Source organism: Embiotoca jacksoni, unplaced genomic scaffold, assembly GCF_022577435.1.
Source record: "Embiotoca jacksoni isolate LCO1_2020_lvr unplaced genomic scaffold, fEmbJac1.0.p SCAF_4, whole genome shotgun sequence".
Lineage (NCBI taxonomy): Eukaryota > Metazoa > Chordata > Actinopteri > Embiotocidae > Embiotoca > Embiotoca jacksoni.
This window is the reverse complement of record NW_027185392.1, coordinates 11238620-11260000: the sequence shown is the minus strand read 5'-3', so window position 1 is coordinate 11260000 and position 21381 is coordinate 11238620. Positions and strand designations below refer to the sequence as shown.

Below are 21381 nucleotides of genomic sequence, written 5' to 3'. Positions count from 1 at the left end.
GGCGGTGCTGACAGACACTTCCTGTTCAGATGCTGCCCTCAGCTGAGTCTGAACCACAATCAGCTAACAGGAGTTTACACATGGACACTGTTTTGTGGCATTATTTAACTTAAGAAGTGAATTTCCACCAGGCGGTAGTTACAGTATATGGTGGTAATCTCCATATGAACCAAGCAAGAAATGGTGGGAAGACGTCCTTCTTTAAAAACACTGTGTCTATACTGGCAACTAAAATCTATAAGTGATTAGCTTTTCTAAAAGCTACACTGGGGGAGGATTTTAATGTGTAATCCATCAGTCAGTAACAACTTGTTGCAGCCAAAGAGAACAGGCAAACTCCGTAGATGTATTTTTTTTCTGCCTGTTTCCAGTGACCTGAAGTAGGAGACCAAATATTTTAGTCACAAATGTCAAAAATGAGAGCAGAAGTGATTAAGTGCTCCAAAGAGAAAACTGATGAAAAATTAGATATTTTGTTTTGCTTGCTTTTTTTTATTTTTATTTTTTTTTTAATTTTTTATAGCATTGCAGTCTCATAATGTTGGGAAGAAAAATAATGGTAAAACCAAAGCTGCAAAATGTCTTAACTTAATCCCCAGCATACACCAAGCACCAAAAAGATTTACACTCTACAGTTTATTATGCAACCCATGCAAGCATCTTTTCCACCCTGTAAATACTCATGTCTTTAAACTTCCTTAGGCCCAAGTTTTAATCACCATGATGACACAGTAATGAGTAAATTAGTCTTCATGTGTAAAATTGGTGGCGTGTCCCTTTACCAGCCAATTTTGTGCCTGAGTGCCGCGAAATCTCTCAGGATTTCTGGAATTTTAGATCAATGTTGCTCTACGGTTTTGAGGCACCACAGTGCAAAATTGACTGCAGCCGCTTGGTTGTATACGGCTCCTGTGAGATTTCATCTTTTTCTTCTTTTACAAGAAGCTCTGATAAATTTTTAAACGGCCCTTATTTCATAATTTGGCAGGATCTAGGTTGTTTCCAAGACTCCTGTCCTCTCGTTGCCCTTTGTTTAGAGTTCAACTGTCATAACATGCTCACATAGACCAAGCAGATACTGGAGCTACAACACTGACTGCATCATCTTCAATATGCCACGTGGCTTTTTTTTTTTTTTTTTTTTTTTTTTTTTTTTTTCGGAAAGAAAGAAAGTAGATTGTTGTTCCAAATAAAAGAACAAAAGACGAGTAATAAAGAGAGAAAAATGAGCAGCCCAGTGAAGTTGTTTCAGGGGATATCCGTCTCCTCTGGTAAATTTGTGGAGAGCGTATCGAGCACATGAGTCCGAGCAGAGCAAGACGGCATTTAATTAATACCGTCTGACAGACGTCTTCGGATGCCGCAGCCGCAAGGGAGACTGCCTGCGAGGAATCAGTGCGCCATCTTCACATTGTGCAGCGACTCACTGACAAACACATAAAACGAACACAGACCAACGCACACTCTCTCTTTCTTTTCAACAGACCTCCTCCAGCAGTGGAGTCATCCTTCATCTATCCTCCACCCCTGGCAGCGCCCACAGCTGCCACACAGCCAAGTATCCAATAATTAGTCTGTCCATCACCGTTAGCATCCACACACACAACACACTTCCGGCCGCACGCCTCGAACAGATGCCGTGACACACAAGAACAGCTGGACATGCTGTTAGGAAGTGTTTTATTGCCAATTGCATTAAAAATGACATTTTTCACTGGTAATGTGCTCCTGAAAGTGTGTGTGTCTCACAGACTAAAACCTCCTTTTACAAACAGTAATTATCAAATTACACTGTTGTCTGTATTTTCCTGTTGAATGCTGTTGCTGCAGTGTAAACTGATGCGTTTTCTGTACTTTAAAGTATCGTCTAGGGATGGACATTGCAAACTAGCTCGGGCAATAAATGCTGTGGTATGTGTTAACGCTGTGTACTGTACCAGTCCCTATACGAATGAGCATTAAATAAATAAATAATTGAAAAGTGTACACAGTAAAAGAAATAGTCTGTATCGACAACATCAGAGGGTTGTTACTTTTTTCATCAGCTTTGAAAAGCTGAAAAATACCAAAATGAAAGTGTAAGGAAAAGATTAAACAGTTTGCTTGCCCGGTAACATTAGCACGTCTGGTTAATTAGCCTCTACATTAGAAGTCATCATGCGTTTAACTTTTGAAATACAATTTGAATATTCATAGCCTGAATTTGTCCGTGAGGGAGGATCTGGTACATAAACATTTGTTCAAGGTAAGTCTCTAGCAAGGTTCAATTTATAAACCGAGCACACAGATTAAAAAACAGGCAAACCTTCTCAATAATAAATGAAAAGATGGACAGTTCAGTACTCACCTACTTTACAGGTGTTTTAGTTGACAGATCAAACCCGCTTTATTTATTTTACTACATTCAGTGGAGCTGAGGTCAGTAAGTTTATTAATCTGCTCCCACTGATTCCTCCATACTGTCTCTCTACCGTGGCACCCTGAACATGCCCAGAGGACATCTTTACTCATCTGAGGCCACATTCACGGCCATTTGGCAGAGATTAGAGAAAAATATTTATTTTTTTAGAAGTCGATTGAGTAAAGAGATTGTCTTTAACAATGTAATTCAAGTTCTCCTTTGAGAGGTCCTGCTGTTACATGAAAGGAGATTTGGGGATTAATCTATTCTTCTATGTTCTCCAGGATTAACTTGTCAAAAAAGCACATCTCTGAAATCACAAAAAGTTTTTTGTTCTTCCTACAGTTTCTTCATGGTAAGAAAATTTCACGTTGTCTTTCTTCTTGACTGTGATGCAGTCTCTCTGTCTGTCCTCTTTTCCTTCTCTGTGCACCTCCTACTGTGATGAAAGACTTATTTTTATGTCTGTGAACTGACAGCGCACTGATTTATGAACAAACACAGGCAGAGGGAGAAACGCAAAGTGAAACATCCACTGATTGATTTAAAATGATCAAAATGAGAGCATCTATAGCCCATCTGCTGATGAGTGATGGAATGAGTGAGTGACTCTAATACTGCCCCTGTATAAATAATTACCACCCAGAGTGGATTATAGAGATGGCCGTAAACACATCAGTTTCAGGCCTGCAAGATTATATGAAAGCAAATCATGGCAAAGGGGGATTTTGTGAGAATGCGTGTGTTTACGATGGACATGTCTTTATCCATATGTGTATCTGACTGTGTGTACACATATCTCTTACGTAACAGCTCTGCCTGCATATGGGTCAGAGGCAGTAGATCAGCATAATGATGGCGGCAGCATGAAAACGAGAAGAGGATTGAAACCAGGAATACAGAGCGAGAGGGAAAGCAGGTTGGCGTTGGTGTTGTGGTCTTTGCTGATCTGTGTGTGTGATTGTGTTTGTGTTTGGTCGTGTGATCACCGTCTGTCCTGTACTGCCACTTCAGTAGGAGATTGATTTGTAAGAGCCGATGGTGTGTGAGGATGTTACATGTTCATCATGTCAGATTTGAAAACGATTTTGAAACATGATGTTGTAGTGAGATAAAGTCAGAGGGATCTATGAGGAGACTGGTGCTTTGTTTTCTTCTTGAGTTCTGAAAACATCTTTTTTTTTTTTTTTTTTATCATTGAAGGTCCATTAATTTTGTTTCCAATTAAGCAACTAGATTAACTAAACCCGAAATACAAGTGGCCCAGCTCTTCGATTTGAATTATTTAGTATTGCCAATTTATTTCAACCCTGAGGAGCAGATCAGGGTTAAATATCTCGCTGCAGGATACTTGAGAATGTTTGGATTTAAGGGGAATTGAATCAGGCCTCCTCGGATGGATTTAATAAACACGAGTTTATCCTGCAATCCACGTGTTTGGCTCATTTTCTAAATGCGAGAATGAATATTAATTTATAACTTCTTGAATGAGTTTTTGAGCTTTAATACATGGAAAGCATGATTGTTTTTTTTTTTTGGTTTGCATGAAACTGCAGAAATAGTGTGCAGCAATGTGTGTACAGCTGCCAGATTCAGAAAATCCAGTCTTCTTCACTTTTGTATACATATTACTGTGTTGTCTATTTAATGGTCATTCCTCCCCTCCCCCCATTAATCTGCACTTAATAACCCATACTGACAAAGTAAAATAACATTTCTAGAAAGTTTTGCAAAATAATTAAAATCGAATAAACATAACGAAATGCCGTACATCTCAGTGCCTCGAACTCACCGGTGATAACCAGAGTGTGTATGATGCCGGCCTCATTGAGCATCCGCTGGACGTGGTTGTTGTACAGAGTGAGCGCTTGTCCTTTCCCGCTCTGTGGGTTCACCAGCAGCATCATCCGACACGGACAAGACAACTCGCTCATCAGCAACCCTGCAAAGGAGAGAAAGGAGAACATGTGACAAGTGGCTCTGTGCAGCTGTGTGATGGGCTCCATCTTACTCTCGTGCACTCACACATACACACACTTTTGGAATTTGCATATTAATAAATATGTATTGTTTTGGCACATAATGTGAAAGCCTCACCGCTCTTAGACCAGCTACATTTCAATGAATGCTTTACATTAACATCACATTCTTCAATGTCTTCAACTGCACACGCTCAACGCTGCCTACTTCACATGTACAGAATATGCTAATTGTTTTAAGTTTTTAATTTATTTTTTTTAGCCGCAACAGAAGAAATACAAAATACTCTCAACAAACTCTTGAGTCTTGGCTGATAAACAAAATAGTTTCAAACTAACTAGTGCAAACAGACTGTGAACTTTTAGTCCGCAAACACGACAGTTTCAAGATATTACGGCATCATCTTCAAACATTTGACACTGGACTAAAGGTGACTCCTGAAAAACAGACCTTGAAACTACTCCTGAGATTTTCTTTTCACAGAAACACTTGACCGCCTTAAAATGCCTGTTCATCTATCCATATAACAGTATAAATATAAGGAAAGGAAAAGGATGCCTAGAAAAAGAAAGACCCATTACCAGATTTCTGAATATGAATACTGGCCTGTTGAACAACAATTGAACCTGCAAAGTTTTTTTATTTTGTTTTTTGAGCAGTTAGACCGACACTGCTGTAAATGCACCGACTCCGTACGAAGAGAGCACGCAGCTTTTGTTGCAATCTAAGTCTTACAGGTCGTAAACACAACCGGCACAGCAGCACTGAATGTTTCTGTGGAGGAGAGGAGCAGGACGGCGGCCTGGGACCATATTCAGAGATGGACACACAAATTGGACCTTTATCGCTCCTAACCAGCTGTGGCAGAGCTCGTATGAAGAAGAGGAGAGAGGTGCAAAACGTTGGTGCTGAAATATTTATTTAATTCTACAACAAGAAGGAACCACGACAGTACAGACCTGGATCCAAGGGGATAATACAATGTCTTCTGAAATTGAAACCCACACACAGAGGCATAAACCATTCAGTACAGACTGTTGCTTTGAACGCTCTGCACGTAATAGCGATATTATGATTGATTTATTAGCCGATAGTTGCAGCCTTTTATACATTTTAATACAATTGTTCTGCATCAGCTGATTGTGACAGTGTTTTGTAAATTTGGTGTATTTTTTGATGTGGTAAATGTGTTGTGTGATGTTTTCAAGTAAGTGTTGCCTGATCTTTTGTCAACATTATTATCTACAGCTGCTGCTTCAATAACCCAGAAGCAGTTTGATTTACGTTAACGTGTCCAGCGTGTAATTTTTTCCAACCCTCTGATAAACTGACATCATGCAAAGGACTGACAGGAGATTTGTAGACACAAGCAGAAACAAAGGTCAGTGGCCAGTTACACACAATCCAACACACACACACACACACACACACACACACACACACACACACACACTGAATTAATCCTACTACATGGCTTGCATCTAAAGATGGATGAGTACAGAAGCAGCAGACTCTTTGCTAAACTGCAGAGTTGATGCAAATCAGTGCTCTAAATATCTTGTTGATCAAACAGATTTCAGAGGGTTACACAGATCTTACAAACACAAATCCCAAATCTTTTTAAAAGACTCTGAAGACGATGGTCTCTGAGGCACAGCATGGGGCTAAAAAAGAGAGGAACTGCTGCTGGCCTTCTGTCCCACAACGTCTGAGGAGGATTAATGAAGGACTGCGAGGATGAGCGGCTTGTACTTCACCAATATATTAGACTATAACTCAATATCTGAGATGAGACAGGGAAGACTAAATGAACACGTAAGTATGATATGAGCTGGTGATTGTGAGTCAGAGGTGAAAAGGAAGATAAGCAGAATGCATCTTAAATGTTATAGAAAACATTATTATAGAAAAAGTTCACCCTCGCACAAATTTAGAGCTCTTCTTCTCTCTTAAAACGTGTTTTTCTGTAACAGTTCAGGAGGGAAAGAAGTCGAATAAGAGGAGAGAGAATTTTGACAGGAAGCCGTCAGCGACTTTGACACTTTGTGCAGTAGTGGGATGATTTTACAGAAAGGTAACAAAAAAAAAAAAAGAAGCTCTCTGTTGTAGAATTGGCCCAATCTAATGAGATTGTTTTCTGTGTCATGACTCAGCCCGATAGGCAAACCCCTGCAGTGATATTCCTCATGGTGACTGATCTGACTTTGTTTTGCACTTGACAGGATTTTTTTTTTAAATCCAAACAAGTATGACGGCTGATAAATGAGTAACGATGGGCGCGAACAACTGAAGAGCAGAAGCTGCAGTGATGAGTAATTTTAACTAGTTCAAAACCAACAGGTTTCATTTTCAGTTACAATTAGAGTGATACAGCAGGAATGCAGAGAAACAGGTGAGAGCAACGTTCCCACACTACGCCATGTTACGGCTCCGACTCTGTTCACCTCAGTCACTGAGTCTGACCGGCAGTAAACTCTCCCGGCTTTTTGTTCTCCAACGATCCTAAACTGAAAGGCTGCTATCGCCAAATACTTTTAGTTGTTTGTTTATTAGGTAGCCGTAACTAAAACTTGTGCAGCAGGTTATAATGTTCAGTTTTGTTTGCCTCTATGATAATTTTGAAAACTGGAGTTTGTGGTGCTGTTGAATTGTACTGCATTATTGCTCGTTAACGGGAGGCAGTATGCACTCGCAGATGTGGAGCACGGGGATCAGTTTGGGGTGAGGTGCTTTGCTTAAGGGCATGTCAGCCATGGATGTTGAGGAAGAGGAAAGCGCTGTTCATTCACTCCACCCGTCCACATTTTTCTCCCCTTCTCAATCCAGTGACGGGATCAAACCAGCAACAGTTTGGTGTGACTCTTAACTGCCGCACCAGTATAAGTGTGACACAACCATCAGCCAGATGTAAATCACAACTCGCTGTATTTTCTATGTAATTCATCGTGTCAAATCATCAAAGTCACCTGGAATAAATACTGAGAATTGCAACTAAAACTTTACTCAATTGATCAATTAAGTTTCGGGTCATTGGAAGTCTAAAAACTTTGGAAAGTTTGATATCAGCTGTGTGAGGCTGCCGAGCTCACAGTGAAGATCCTAACATTTACTATCACAAGGGACAGCTGAGGCTGATGGGGATGTCATTAAGGTAGTTGGTCATAAATTAAACGATTCAAACAATTACAATTTCAACATGATGATTGGCACTATATGGAAAGGCTAGAGATGCAATTATTCCAATGGGGTGTCAGTATGAGGATCTGTCTAAATGAAATGTAATAGCAATCTGTCCAACATTTCATTCTGAACCAAAACTGTCACCCTCACGGTGCCACTGGTGGAAATATCAGAGAGCTGACAGTCAGCTTGATTCATTATCTGGGGGTCAAGAGTGTCGCAAATATCCTGTCAATCCATCTGAAAGGTGCAGAGATATTTCAGTTAGGACCAAAGAAAGTTTAAATATGCTGTATGTTAAAGCCAAAAAAAGTGCAATACAGTAGTTTAGTTTATTGACATGATAATAAATAATTGTGCGTAACATTTATAATTGTCTATTCAAAATTTGACACACAGAACAGGTTGGTTAGATCTGCTTTATAACTAGAACAAAACTTCACATGTCCTTGTATCATTTAGACAGAGTCATCTCCAAATTGTAATGACTGCACTCCTGAGGGAAAGCCACAGATGTGCCCTCACGACTCAGCTGGGATGACAGCTGGCACTGAGTGCCCTGACCTTGCTTCGTGCGTGTGCCCCATCACCCACACGGCAGTCCTCGCTGGCTAAATTCAGTCCAATGCCACTTCCTGTGTGCCACCCCTCCCCTGCTCCAAACATTCCACCAAGCACTATCTGTCTCCCCGTCTCCGTCCACGCCGCGGGTTTCCTCTGTCATTAACTCTGCTGCAGCGGCGTCACGGCACGCAGCCAAAGCATGACATACATCCAACGAAGGATGCAAAGGGGTGGAGAGAAAACCTGTTTTACAACGCAATATTCATTTTCACAAAAATAAAACGGATGATGTGTTTGATTTGTGTGTTTGGGGATGAGTGAAGTCCTGATTGTCATCTGATGTAGGTTTGACACGCACACTAATTTAGTGTCGTTAGTTACTTCATCAAAGATTATGACCAACAGACAGCACAAGTCAGACAGGCATAATTACCAACAGTTAAAAATAGTCGGAAAAAAGTCCATTACTGTCTTTGATGAAGTGAAGAAGTGGATGACCCGACTAGAAGAAGGAACAACGAGCAGGCAGGATGAAAAAGATGAAAACCAACGGCAACAAAGCTCTGCTCTGCATCTCAACTATGTTCACTTGATGTGTGATTACAGACGTCTCATTTGCTCTCTTCAAACCAACAGCACTGCCCCAGATCTTAATGGAATAATCACTACCGAGGTATTCGCCACAGGAAATAGCAGCCTAAATGAAAGGGAAAACCCTAGAGCCGGAAAAAAACACATTTTCCGGAAAGGTTCCCTATAATAGCTGTCTGGGTGCGTATGGAGTCTGAGAACAGACGATGTTCTTAGTTTTGTGTGACAGCCCTCCTCTACGTTCAGCACAGTGTCAGCTTCTATTAACCAGACGCAGAGATGACGGTTCTGCTGTGAACTTCAAATGCACTTCCTCCAGTTTTCCTGTGAGGAAAAAGGTGTTTCTTTCTTCTCTTGCTCTATTTTTTTTATTCCAAACCCCATAAAACAGAAATCGGATTTGTATTTTTCAATACCTTTAAAATTATATGACACGCATTGTATAATTATAGTGCTTCTATTTGTTTGTATTTAGGATGTAAATATGTTTTAGGGAAATTCCACATGTTGCATCTTCATTATTAAAACAAAATAAAATCCTCCAACCTTACATGGTCACTTTCTGTTTGAGTTGTAATCAGTGTTCGACAACTCACGCTGACTCTGCGATGACTTGTGGGCGCGTCAGTCAGTCGCACTTGTGTCTCCTTCAAATCAGCTCCCCATCAGCAGCAAAGGATGACACAGTACTGTGATTAAGAGATGATGTCGCAGTCTTGATAAAAAGAACTGCATAAGTGGCAGGCTTTGATCACGCTGAGCTGAGCCCAGCCGGCAGAAATTTGCAACTCACATGAGACCAGTCACACTCTGTCAAAATTTTGAGTCCTTGGGGATTTAAAGAGAGAGAAGAGACATCAGGACACATCTGTGCATTTCATATGTAGGAAAAGATTACTATATTTTATTAGTGTATTGTTCAGACCATAATTATAAGCAGCCAAGTCAGAAACACGTTATAATTCTGGGTTGGAGATGGGGTGCGCCGTATTGTATCATTCACAGTGATACTGTGGATAATTTTCAATACGATGAATACAATTTATATCATGATCACAGCAATATTCCAACTTGTTGACGTAATAATGTCATACTGTTACTCTGTCTAACTTCCACACAGCAATAGCACGCGTGGCTGACAGCACAGAGGAGCAGCTTCACCAGTGTGGAGGTGGTTTGGTTACAGTAGATCAGATTTATCCAATTGAGTTCTCTTTATCTACTTTTAGGACTTGTGTGAAACTCTGATGATGTTTTACGTCATTAATGCAGAAATGTATAAACCTCTAAAGGGTTCACAAACTCTTAAGCTCTGTAAGCTCTTCTGTAACTGTGAAGTGTTCTGGGCTGGTGATTTTACATTCTTAATAAAACTGAATTAAATAACAGTTGTAACTCTTGTAATGGATGTTAAAGGCATATCTTTTATTCTTCTGTCAGGAGGAACGAGAACCCCACTTAATTCCCACCAACAGGTTTGTGTCTTTCTGCTGCTGCTCAGTGATGTGAGCTCTAAGCTTTGACAAACAGCCATTAGGAGGAAATCCAGTTTCCACATTTAAGGGATTAATGGATTAACATGTATTTGACCTGGTACTTAGGGTCCCAGCCCTGTGGAATATGACAGATATGTCCAATCACAAACTACTCAATGCTATCTTTTTCTTAGGCCACTTAAGGACAAAAGTCTGCTATTCTCTTTATCTCATCAAGTCTGATGTGTGTTGAGGTAATAATCTTTGTATATTATCAATATTCAAAGAAACGTACACCATAATCACCAAAAAAACAGAAAAAAAAATCTGAGCCACATCAGTGACTAAAGTACAACAACAAAAAAAGTGGGAAAATCCCTAGATTTTACATGTTGCCTTTGAGTTACAGCTTCTCAGTCCAGCCAGATGTGCTGAATTCGTGAAAACGTCCCTTTCTGTAGATATAAGACTGTCATTTTATAGCAGCTCAACCGAACACCACGAGCACACTGCACTTAACTACATACCGAATGTAACCTCACGATAGCAATTTAGAGAAGCAGCACAACGTGTGGGGTGCATCCATCATGATTAGAGGTTTAGGATGATCGCATGTTCAGATGTCACATGCTTTCTTTGGTTCTTCTCAGTCCAGACGTAGAGAACAGAGCTTTACATGTGTGTGGACCTGACCATGTGCCAATTATTACATTATGTCATGATGCATTTTTATTTTTGTATTGCTGGTGTGATTTGGCATATCTCTGTTCAAATTACTGCATGCACAAGTGGTATCAACCTCACATCTTCCACAACTCTACATATTGTACTATATTGGGATGTAGTAAAAAAAAATAAACGACCATTGGGTAAAAACTACAAAGTCTGCGATAATCAAGTGGCAGATTTTTGTCAGTCCATCAAATCAATTTGTCTTTAAAAGCACATTTATTACTTCCTTTGTCATCCTACACCAAACTATACTTCATGATATGAAGGTCTGCAAAATAAATAAAAAATGTTGCATTATTTTAACAATTTAATTTGGTGATTTTGTTAAACATAATGGGCGAGTTTGTTTTTTTGGTGTTTCTCTCATTAACTAAAAAGTCAGTTTTGCTGTTTGGGTTTTGACATTTTAATTTGAAACTTTCCAGGCATCACAAAACTGACAAACAAACAAAAAATTTGCAGCTGAATCACTGGCTGCACCATTTTAAGAAACCTCATTTTATCTCACTGAGTCTAACTGCCGCAGAATTTTAGGTGCAGTGAGGTGATAACTCTTAATGCTGTCTGTAAATCAAAGAGTGAGAGCTGCTCAAGCACACGAGTAGATTTTTGCTGAGCCAGAACCACAAAGGGTGTGGAGGGCGGAGGAGGAGGAGGTGGCTGTGGTTAGCCTTCTGTAGATCTAAATTAAGGAAGGCCGAGAGTTTACGGCATTGAGGTTTAAATTGAAATCATCCTGTACTGTCTGTTGCCCATACAGTATCCTCAGCTTGGTTATACAGTGATGCATGTGTTGCGAGACGGAGAGGAAGGTCGGGAAAACACAGAAAGGATGTAACCACCGTCTGTCTCTCTGTGGAACGATATGCGGTCCATATGGGTATTTTAGGCCCCTGAGGTCAGATTAGGTTGCTGCAGGAAAACAAATTCTCAAGTGAAAAACTTAAGCCGGTGACACCAATTCAATGTTCAGCTCAAGTTTTTCTTTTATGGGAAAATGGAGCTTAAATTATTTATTAACGTCATCCTTGCTGTCACTTTGTCCGAGTGTCTCCTGCAACTATTTGTTTTAGATAAAAATACAAGCAAAGAGAGCAAAACCTTACTGCAAAAAAACAAACAAAAAAAACAGCTAAAAGCTTTTCTTTGTGTGTGTCAGTATGTAGAAAAAAATGCATTTCCCACCATAAAAAAGCCCAACCACATGTTCCTTTACCAGGCAGAGGCTGACGTACTCTAAGGTGAACCAGCTGCTCTGTAGGCCAAGTCATCAATTAGTGGTTGTTGTTGTTATTGTTATCGGGTTATAATAGAATAACTTGAGAGGTCTTTTCTGAAAATAAAAAAATTGGGTGATCACAGATTGCTCTCGATGCCTGCTGAGGGGAAAAAAAAATTTCCCCTCGGGGATTAATAAAGTAAATACCTACCTACCTATGTAACGTACAGTTAGTCATCCTCTTGTTGAAGATGTAGAAGCCGAACAAGGTCTGATAGAGTTCTCTAACCTTGGAGTGTAATTTGCCATTACTCCATTGTTTGGATTTGCTCGTGCTGAGACAGTGAAGGACGGCATTTCTGTTGCAGACATAAAGCTGCTGTGAGCCCCCAGACATTACATTACATTTCATTTAGCTGACGCTTTTATCCAAAGCGACTTACAATAAGTGCATTTCAACCATGAGGGTACAAAACCCAGAACAACAGGAATCAAGAGCAACAGAGACCTCCAGAGAGGCTGAATCAGAGCTCTCGACAGGACATCAAGCTCTATATGTCCGACGAGGAGGAGTCCTGAGGGACTAACTACAACCGGCGACTACCTATTATTATTCAAATATGTGGCGTCACTCGAAATAATCAGGAAGTGTCATTGTTGGGTGTTCAAGACGGATTCGTCAGAAGGGTGTGACCCTTGACATGACGGTTTATCACTAAGCTCCTCTTTTCAAATACTAAATGTTGTCATGACCAGCACCTTATTATTGGTGTGCACTCACCAGACAGGTCACGCTTATCACACACAGACGTCCAGCATGACAGACTTCGGCTCTTAAGCTGTACTGCATGTGAACACATGTAATAGAGGGCATGTTCACATGTGCACCAGTGCCCATATAAAATGGAGTAATGAGACAGAACTTCATTACTAACATGGTTTACATGAACGCCGCTCAGCTGACAAAAACAACTGCGTGTTGAAACGTTCCAATCAAAAGTTTGGGCATATTTGCTGGACTGTTTCTTTTTTGTATTATTATACTGTATACGAATATTTAAACATGCTACAAAATAGAATATGATAGGATACATGCAAAATAAGCTGCAATTGAGTGATTTTATCGATGTGGGCCGAGTAGAGCCTACTGATTGTAAATGCTGTGGCTCACTGACACTGATGAGATTTACTCCTGCATAAAAAGAGCAAACGTTACGTGTGTTAAAATGTAAATGTAGTGGTGTGGAAGAAGCCTTAGTATTGCAATTTTGCACTGAATGACGAGGCATTTTCCAAATGTTGACAATATCAAAGCAATTCTGTCAGTGACATAAAAGTATCAAAGCTCGGCAGCTAGCCCAAGTAACATCCATCTCACAAATTAACTAAATGATTCTGATGTTGACTGAGTCAAAATTGTGACTTTAGTTTGATTGTTTTTTTAGTCAAATAAAATTGACCATTTGGCAGGCTTCCTTTTCACATTAAAAATAATCACTTGTTCACACAATATAACATAAACCCATTCTTTCTCCTGGCCCTTCTGAGATGTATAACAGTGCATACCGACCATTTTCCTGGCTTCAACTGTGCCGCGGCCAGAGGTAATGTATTAGTATTATCATTGACTGGCTGAGAGAGGCCTGGATTCTGCTGCTAAAAGAAGCAACGCCAGCTCCCCTGAGATTGTCAAAATAAGGTGCTTCTCATCTGACTTTCCATCAATGCTGTTTCCATGGTTTCTCACTTTCACTATCAGCCACATTCAGTAATATTGCATTAGCACAAATCCTGATCCCTGTGATGATTCAAAAGCTACTCATAACAAATATTAAACTAAGTGAGTCACGACTACACCACCTCCACGCAACACATGCTGGTTTCAGTTAAAGGGAACAATAGTTCTACACATACAGTCACTGATGATGATGAAGGTCTCACGGAATAAAAATTGAAAAAAAGAGGTGACGGCCGTAGCAGAAGTATAAAGCAAAATCTCTGCCATGTACAGGAGGATGAGGAAACTATGTTCATAGAGTCTAGTGCAGAGATGATGAAACGTCTGACAAACACAAAGCAAAGTCAGCCAAACAGTGTGGAAGTAGAAGTGACATCTACAGTGACTCGAGGAAAAAAACTGATGCCACTCTGCTGTGATGTAGCTCAGTGATGTAGCTCAGTGATGTAGCTCAGCCAAAGGCTAACACGGCACTGATATCCACTGACTACACTACTGCTACTGAGAAAACTCTTCTCAGTACCGGGGCTGCAAATTAATTGAAAAAAAAAAAGGGAGAAAAATACAGTTCCCCCTGTGCCTACACCTGACGTACATTTGACAAATGGGTGCTGTATGTCGGACAAGACGGAAAACTGTGAATGTTTTTTCCTTTACCAAAATTGTTCCAAAGCTTCATGAACTAAAGGATGCAGGACAGAATGTTTTACAGTCCTCCTGGAGCTGAATCTTTTTTCTTTTTTCCTTCAAACTGAATTTGATCAAAACTTTCAACTGATCTGGCAACACATAAGCAGTCCAATAATATATGGTGTACCTGTTTACAACCATGGCTACGCATATGATGGAAAAAATTAGGCCGAGTGTATGCTGCCAGCTCACTGTGCATCCTGGAGGTGCCTCTGAGAGATGAAGCAAGGTTTGCCAGAGCCAGTCCACATGGAGCCAGCAATGTCATGGAAGACAGAGTGTGTGAGGACGAGCTCGGTCTCTGCTACCACATAACCGGCCACTTACATTTTGTCAGCTGGGTGAGGACACACTGCTTCACATCATTCTGTCACTTTAGATAATGAAAAAGGTATACAATACCAGTGATGATGTATCTGGTAGGTGTTTTGTGTTCAGATATATTCTAACCCTGACAAATTGATTACCATGTACTGGTAATGTGCTGAAATTGTCTGTCATTGGATAGCAGCGGCCAAGTCCTCAAGCTAAATGATAACCAACTGTGACTGCTGTGATCAATACCAGCATCCGCACTGCCTGCTGTCATCGCCTGACTTACGATAATGACAATGCTGTCGACAGATGGATTTAATCTTTCTATTGACAAGCTAGGATCAATACCATGAAGGAAAAACTTGAAAATGCAGCTGCTGGGTTGTCAAGTGTTGAATTGAAAGTAGGGATGAATTTAAGGGGAACTTGAGTCAACGGCCTGAGCGAAATGACCTAGAAGTAGTAGTGACTGACACGTGTGTCACCTCATATCTTTTTAAAAGTTTCACTTGGACACACCACAGAGCCAACCACCAGCTGACCGAGTATATTCTGGCCATGCTTTCCCTGGGAGAAATAACTAACCTGTAATCAAGTAGAACAAAGTCATTTTAGAAACTCAAACAAAGCAAACTAACCTTTTTCACATCACTGTCAGTGAAAACCGCTTATTTGGCATTCAAATGAGAATATGTTTGAGAGAGAAATTGCAACAGCAGTACTGTAAAATGTTCCCTTTGCTTTGCAATGATCTTATCAGCCTGTGTTCAATTCTCTGAGCCTGAAAAATGTAAGTCTGAATCAATGTAAAATAACAACACCACGGGGGACAACTGGCAGCTTGTTGGGTCATGACTTTAACAGGTGTTTGGATGAATGATCATTATCATGCAAACTAGTATCGATGCCCTGAACAGTATATTTGAGTGAGTGTCAACGGGTAGAGCAAAGAGGCAACGCTGGGCAACTTGGTGTTTTTAAAGATACCTATCATCTGTTATAAAATATATCCAAGCAGATCAAATACTGATGCAAAGATCAATGAGATAGAGTTGGTGTGTCTTGGATAACAAGGTTTTTGATACAACACTATAAAAATAATATTTGTGGCATATTACACCAAAACAGTTTAAACCCCGATGTGGAGTTACATTACATCATCAGCATGCCTTGACCTGTCAGAGGAAAATGGATGTGGAGAAAATAGATGTTTTCTGAATAATTCTGTGAGTAGACGAGACGTCAAGACATTGATGGAGAGGTCAGACAGATGACACTGACCTCATTTAGTCTAATGGTTTGGGTGCATAGCTCCCAAACATGATTTAGTATGGTTCACAAGGCCTCTGGCATAATGAGTAACTAACCGTAGACCACTTTTTAGACTGAAATCATATCGCCACATTCCAGAGATACCGAGGACCCCTGCAGCCTGAATGAGCTTTGAAATGAATCCCACTAACCATGGAAATGCTCAGAAATTTGACATATGGGCAGGTAACCAGGAGTAGAAATATATGCAGCCCATATTTTTACTCAGCATTCCTGCTTATGTTTCAACTTGTATGCGCCATACTGTTCCCACAGTCACAATAAAGAAATAACCTCAATCAATAACTTTGGAAATGCCCATTCTACTTGGTAGGGCCCACACATGTTTTTAGGGGAGCTGCAACTACTGACTATTTTCATTATATTTCACAATATATATCATATTTCACAATTAATGAAATAATAAGGAACATCATTCAACTTCAAAAGTTCCCAAATTCCAAGCTGACATTTTATTGTTCTTATTTTGGCCAACCAACAATCAACCCCCCCCCCAAAAAAAATCAGTTTACTATAATTTATAAAGAAGAAGAAGAAGAAAAAAAAAAAAAAGCAAATCTTCACATTTGAGAAGCAGTAAATCAGCAAATGTTTGGTAATTTTGCCTCAAAAATAACCAAGTCATAAAACAATTTGCAAAAATGTTACACGTTCATTTTCTTTAGATTCAGTTTGTGTTCATCAAATAACCATTTCACTGAACTGACCATTTCTCCAAACAGCAGTTGTCCAATCCGAGCTTGGCAACCATCACTAGGCACATCGGCTGGTTTAGTTTAGGATTTCTCTACATCCGAGATGGTGTGAATGGACTTCTAGTAAGAGCAGATTTCTATATGTGTACCAAAGCCACAAGAGAAAAAAAAAAGTACAAACGGATTAGAAAGTAGTCTCGCAGAGCCCCAACTTTTTCCACCCCTGCTGGAGAGGTCACCAATCACAATCATTAAAGACGGCATTAAGCCCAAGATGCAGCAACAGTTCCCCTGCAAAATAGGGTCAGGAGGAGCATTTGGTGATGGGTAGGTGAGCCATGGCAAAAATAAAGTGCTAAATCACGGCAAAGAAGGAAAAGAACCAAGCAGACCTGCCCCGCTGTAAGAGCTACTCTCCATCAAAACTTTGCTGTTTTAGAGTGTCGGCTGCTGCTCAGAGGTTGTCGTTGTTTCGTCTTGGAGGGGATTTTGAAACAAGTAACACTTAGAAAGAGAAAGGGGATGCTGAGTAAATATTAGGCCAATGGCAGGTTTATATCCCAACAAGTCTTCATCCAGTGAGTCACAGTAGCTAACTAGCTTGGAACCTTCGAAGTCCTGAGCATGTCCTGAGAGAACTGACCTCATGATCACGTGTTACTTTAGAAAAGCACAAATTCAGGAGCGATGCGCTGCGTGTGTTATTAGAATTTAGGGTGAAAATAGCAGCTCTGCCTTTTATTGTGTTTACACGGCGGCAACACACGCCAGCATGTCAAATTTAAGTTCTCAGCTTCACATTTATCTCTATCTAAGAAGCCTTTTCTCTTGCTTGAATGAAAGAAACAGCCGGAAAAAAAAAAGTAATAAATCTGCCGGAGTTTTTAATCAACTCAAGAAGCTAACTTTAATCAGCTAACCAGCAACAGTTAAAAAACTTTACGAGCTGATGAAGTATTGGGTTTTTGATTAGACGTGACAAGGCTGCTTTTGTTTACTTCTGTAATCAATTAAAGGAGCCACTGTTTTAAAAAATGACGATACATTCGGAGAGGTACATCTTTTATAAACGTGCCATACCAGAACAAAAATATTGAAAAGGTACAGCAACAGAAGAGTAACTCATGAGGCGTGGGTTAGCGAACGGTCAGGTGAACTAGTTCTAGTTTCCGGTTAAGTTCTTACGAGCCGGAATCTTTAATCAGGTGTGCAAAAACATCTACAAATACCGCAGCAGTTTTAAAAGCACTAGTCTGGATAAACTTTAATTGGGAGCGGTAGGGTTGAGCAGGTAAAGTGATGCAGACATTTGTGTTTGGGTCTCTGTCCCAAGGTAGCAAACTTGTCCCGTCGCTGTCTCGGGTTGTGCTCCAGGCAAGTCGAATCACAATATGTTTCAAAGAAAATAACACCGTCATGAGTTACTAAAAGTCTGCTCTTCCCTCCTCTGACAATGACAAGCGGCGCTGAATTTCAACATATTTTGTCTCGTTAAAAATAAATTTGTGCAAATGGGAAAATGCTAACTGGGTCACAGTGTGCCAGCAATGGCTGTGTGGAGGAAAAGTTTGAGTGAGAAGTTTTTCTCATGAAGCGGTACAGTTCGGTGAGGAGGACAAATAATGAGATAACTTCAGACGTCTTCAATTATAGGACGCCTCCTCCTGGAGTCATTTTATCTCTTGGTGTTACGTGAACTCGAGGCACTAGTAACGCCTCGTGTTTCTCAGGTGTCCTTTATGTTCAATAGGTTTGTTTTCAGAGAGGATATACTGATATGTGACTCTTCATACCACACCAGTGCTATTGTTTTATTCATGACCAAATTTTATCCACTGTGGGATTAATAAAGTCTAAAATCTAAATGTAGGACGAAAGTTCATGATAAAGCAGAGCTGACACAAAAGACACAAAACTCCTGACGTGATATGAACTCAATAGCAGGAAACGTGCCTTGTGTTTTTCAGGTTTCTTTTATAAGAAAAAGGTTGAATTCTAGAGTTACCGAAATGTGACTCTGCTTAAAACATGTCCTGCTGTTTTATTCATTTAAGGAGTATGTTGAAGGGAACAAAGACAGCACTGATGAAGTGCCAAGAAACCAGTTCTGTGCAATACAACAGGAAAAAGATACTGTCCGCTAATTAATAGCTGCAAGGCAAAATTAACTGAGACAAGAATACACATAGAAAGGCAATCATGTCACCCTTAATAGTTGAAATGACTAAATATTCTGAATGACATTGTAATTGACATTTTCCTTAAATTCGAAAAGTTTCAACAGTTTGAAAAGACAAAAGTTTAGATCAGATGAATCATTTTAAGATTTTTTTTTTTTTCTTTTAAACTATGAAAATTCTCTTATTTTAGCTTCTTAAATGTGAATATTTTTTTAGGTCCTCCATGATAATATTACAAAATTGTTTTGGTTGTTGATAGTTTGTCGGGACAGTACAATATATATATATATAAGGTGGCACCGCAAACTTTGTCAAACACTTCCTGACATTTTTCCCCATTTTCTGACATTTTAAAGATCAAACGATTAATCAAGAAAATAATCAACAGTATAATTAATCACTTCTACTATTAGAGATATTGGTGAGTTAGATATTTAATCATCAGGGAAAAACAGGATCTACAGGTTGTTGTTCCAAAGTGACAAATGAAACAGCACGAGTGAAACAAGTTAATCAACTTGTATGATAACCAGTCATCTTCTGAGGACAATGACAATCCTTCTTAAATTCAGATTTTCTTGTGTGATTCTTTTGTCAAGTATCAAAGTAAACTGTTGACCTTTGAGCAAATTTTCTGAACATATATATATATATTTTTTTTTATGGGGTAAATAATCATCAGGACAGCCTGATCAATAATGTGTTTGTTTATACACTGGGCACCAATAAAAGCTATTACACAGTATTTTACTGGAGGCTTTAAGACAACATCTCTACCTAATGTTGAGGTGTCTAGAGGAGCCCGAGGTTGTCGAACATTTAATGTGAGTATAGTCTTTATAGGGTGATTATTTTTTTTTAATCAATTTAAAAGTTAACACAAACAAAGCTACTACTTGGTACATTATACAGACAGAGGGAGAAACTGGTGTTTAACCAGGAACTACATCTCATTTCCCTCCGAAAAGAGTCTGAACTAACGTTTCTTTTTCACATTGTCGCTTCATAAACCGACTCAGATATGTACGGTCATCCGGTGAGACCCTTATTCTCCTAAATACACACCGTTCGTTCATCACGTAGAATTAAATGTCACTCGGTGAAGGGTCCTGTTGCTCTCTTACCTGCCTACTTGAGACACAGGAGCCATTGTCAACTTTCCCCTCCCGTTGCTAACGAACACTCACCGTGTCCAAGGTGCTGTTGCCGGGCAGAGCGTTCTCGGACAGCGCGAGCCCACTTCTCTGCCTCCTCCAGGTTGGCGCGCGGGTCCTGGAGCGCGGCGAGTCGGAAGCACTGCTCCAGTCTCTGCCGCGAGACGCCGGAACTCATCCAGCGCCGTTTGAGCGGGTAGAAGTAGGCTGCTAAGTACGCTGCCGGGTCCGTGTTGGCGTCCTCCCGATAAGCCCGGCAGCCGACGCAGTCCCTCAGACTGAGCACCACCTTGTTCCGCCGGACAGGTGCCGACGTGAGCCTTTGGACAACGAGGTCCCTCTCGGTCAGGTTTACGGAGCACCGGACTTTTCTGTTACTGGTCAACGTGAATTCCCCGTACAGCGTGACCGGGTTGATGCAGGTGTTCCGGTCCGATTCACCTCTCCTCGGATCCATCCTGGGCCGAACACCGGACTGGAGGGACCGGGGCGCGGGGGATGCAACAGCGGCCACACTCTCACATTGCAAGCCGCCTGGATGGTGCGAGCAAAGTGGAGGGACCGCGGACTGCGACTGACAGCCTGGTCCTCGGACCTCTGTCAAGGGTAACAGAATCAAACATTCCACATCCGGGGACATTTCAAAATAAGAGCCGCTTGAACTGCGCTCAGTTCATTGGAGGTGCAGTAGTGACCTCAGAGGAGGTCTTCTTTATTTATGAAAGAATTAGGATGGTCAGTTTGTAACCTTTGGGGAGTTAAAAGCAGCATGTTTATGAAACATATGCTAACTTAGAACTTGTCAAATAAAGCTTAAAGAACATACACTGAGGATATAACTGATTAATTTAAATATTTAAAATGCAGATTAGGTTATTTAAGAGGATGTTTTTTTACTAACTACACCTTTTGCTGTCTTACTTTACTGAATTTAAACATGTTCTTCCCTAATTAAATTCACCTAAATTTTGTGAGAAAATAAACTGTAATGACCCAGTGTTCAGTATCGGCTGTAGGTGCTGGGGGAAAAAAATTATCATCTGGGCCCATTTTAACCAACCAATTCCTCCCACTTCCTATGGAACCTATGCATTGTTATCTCATTTGATATTCTGGTGCTTGTTCCCTAAAACAT

The 21381-nt window shown here is 40.3% G+C and overlaps 1 protein-coding gene across 1 annotated transcript in view; it reads right to left on the bottom strand.

Moving 5' to 3' along the window:
- The window catches only part of LOC138209541 (sphingosine kinase 1-like), a 36731-nt gene extending 15964 nt beyond the window's left edge, over positions 1-20767 (bottom strand). Inside the window, exons 1-2 of the mRNA XM_069168196.1 lie at positions 20280-20767; positions 4194-4343 (exon numbers count right to left, since the gene is read on the bottom strand). Coding sequence (XP_069024297.1) covers positions 4194-4343; positions 20280-20703 — 574 coding nt within the window. The 5' untranslated portion in view covers positions 20704-20767. The remainder of the gene's footprint in view (positions 1-4193; positions 4344-20279) is intronic.
- Between the last annotated feature and the right edge of the window lie 614 nt (positions 20768-21381).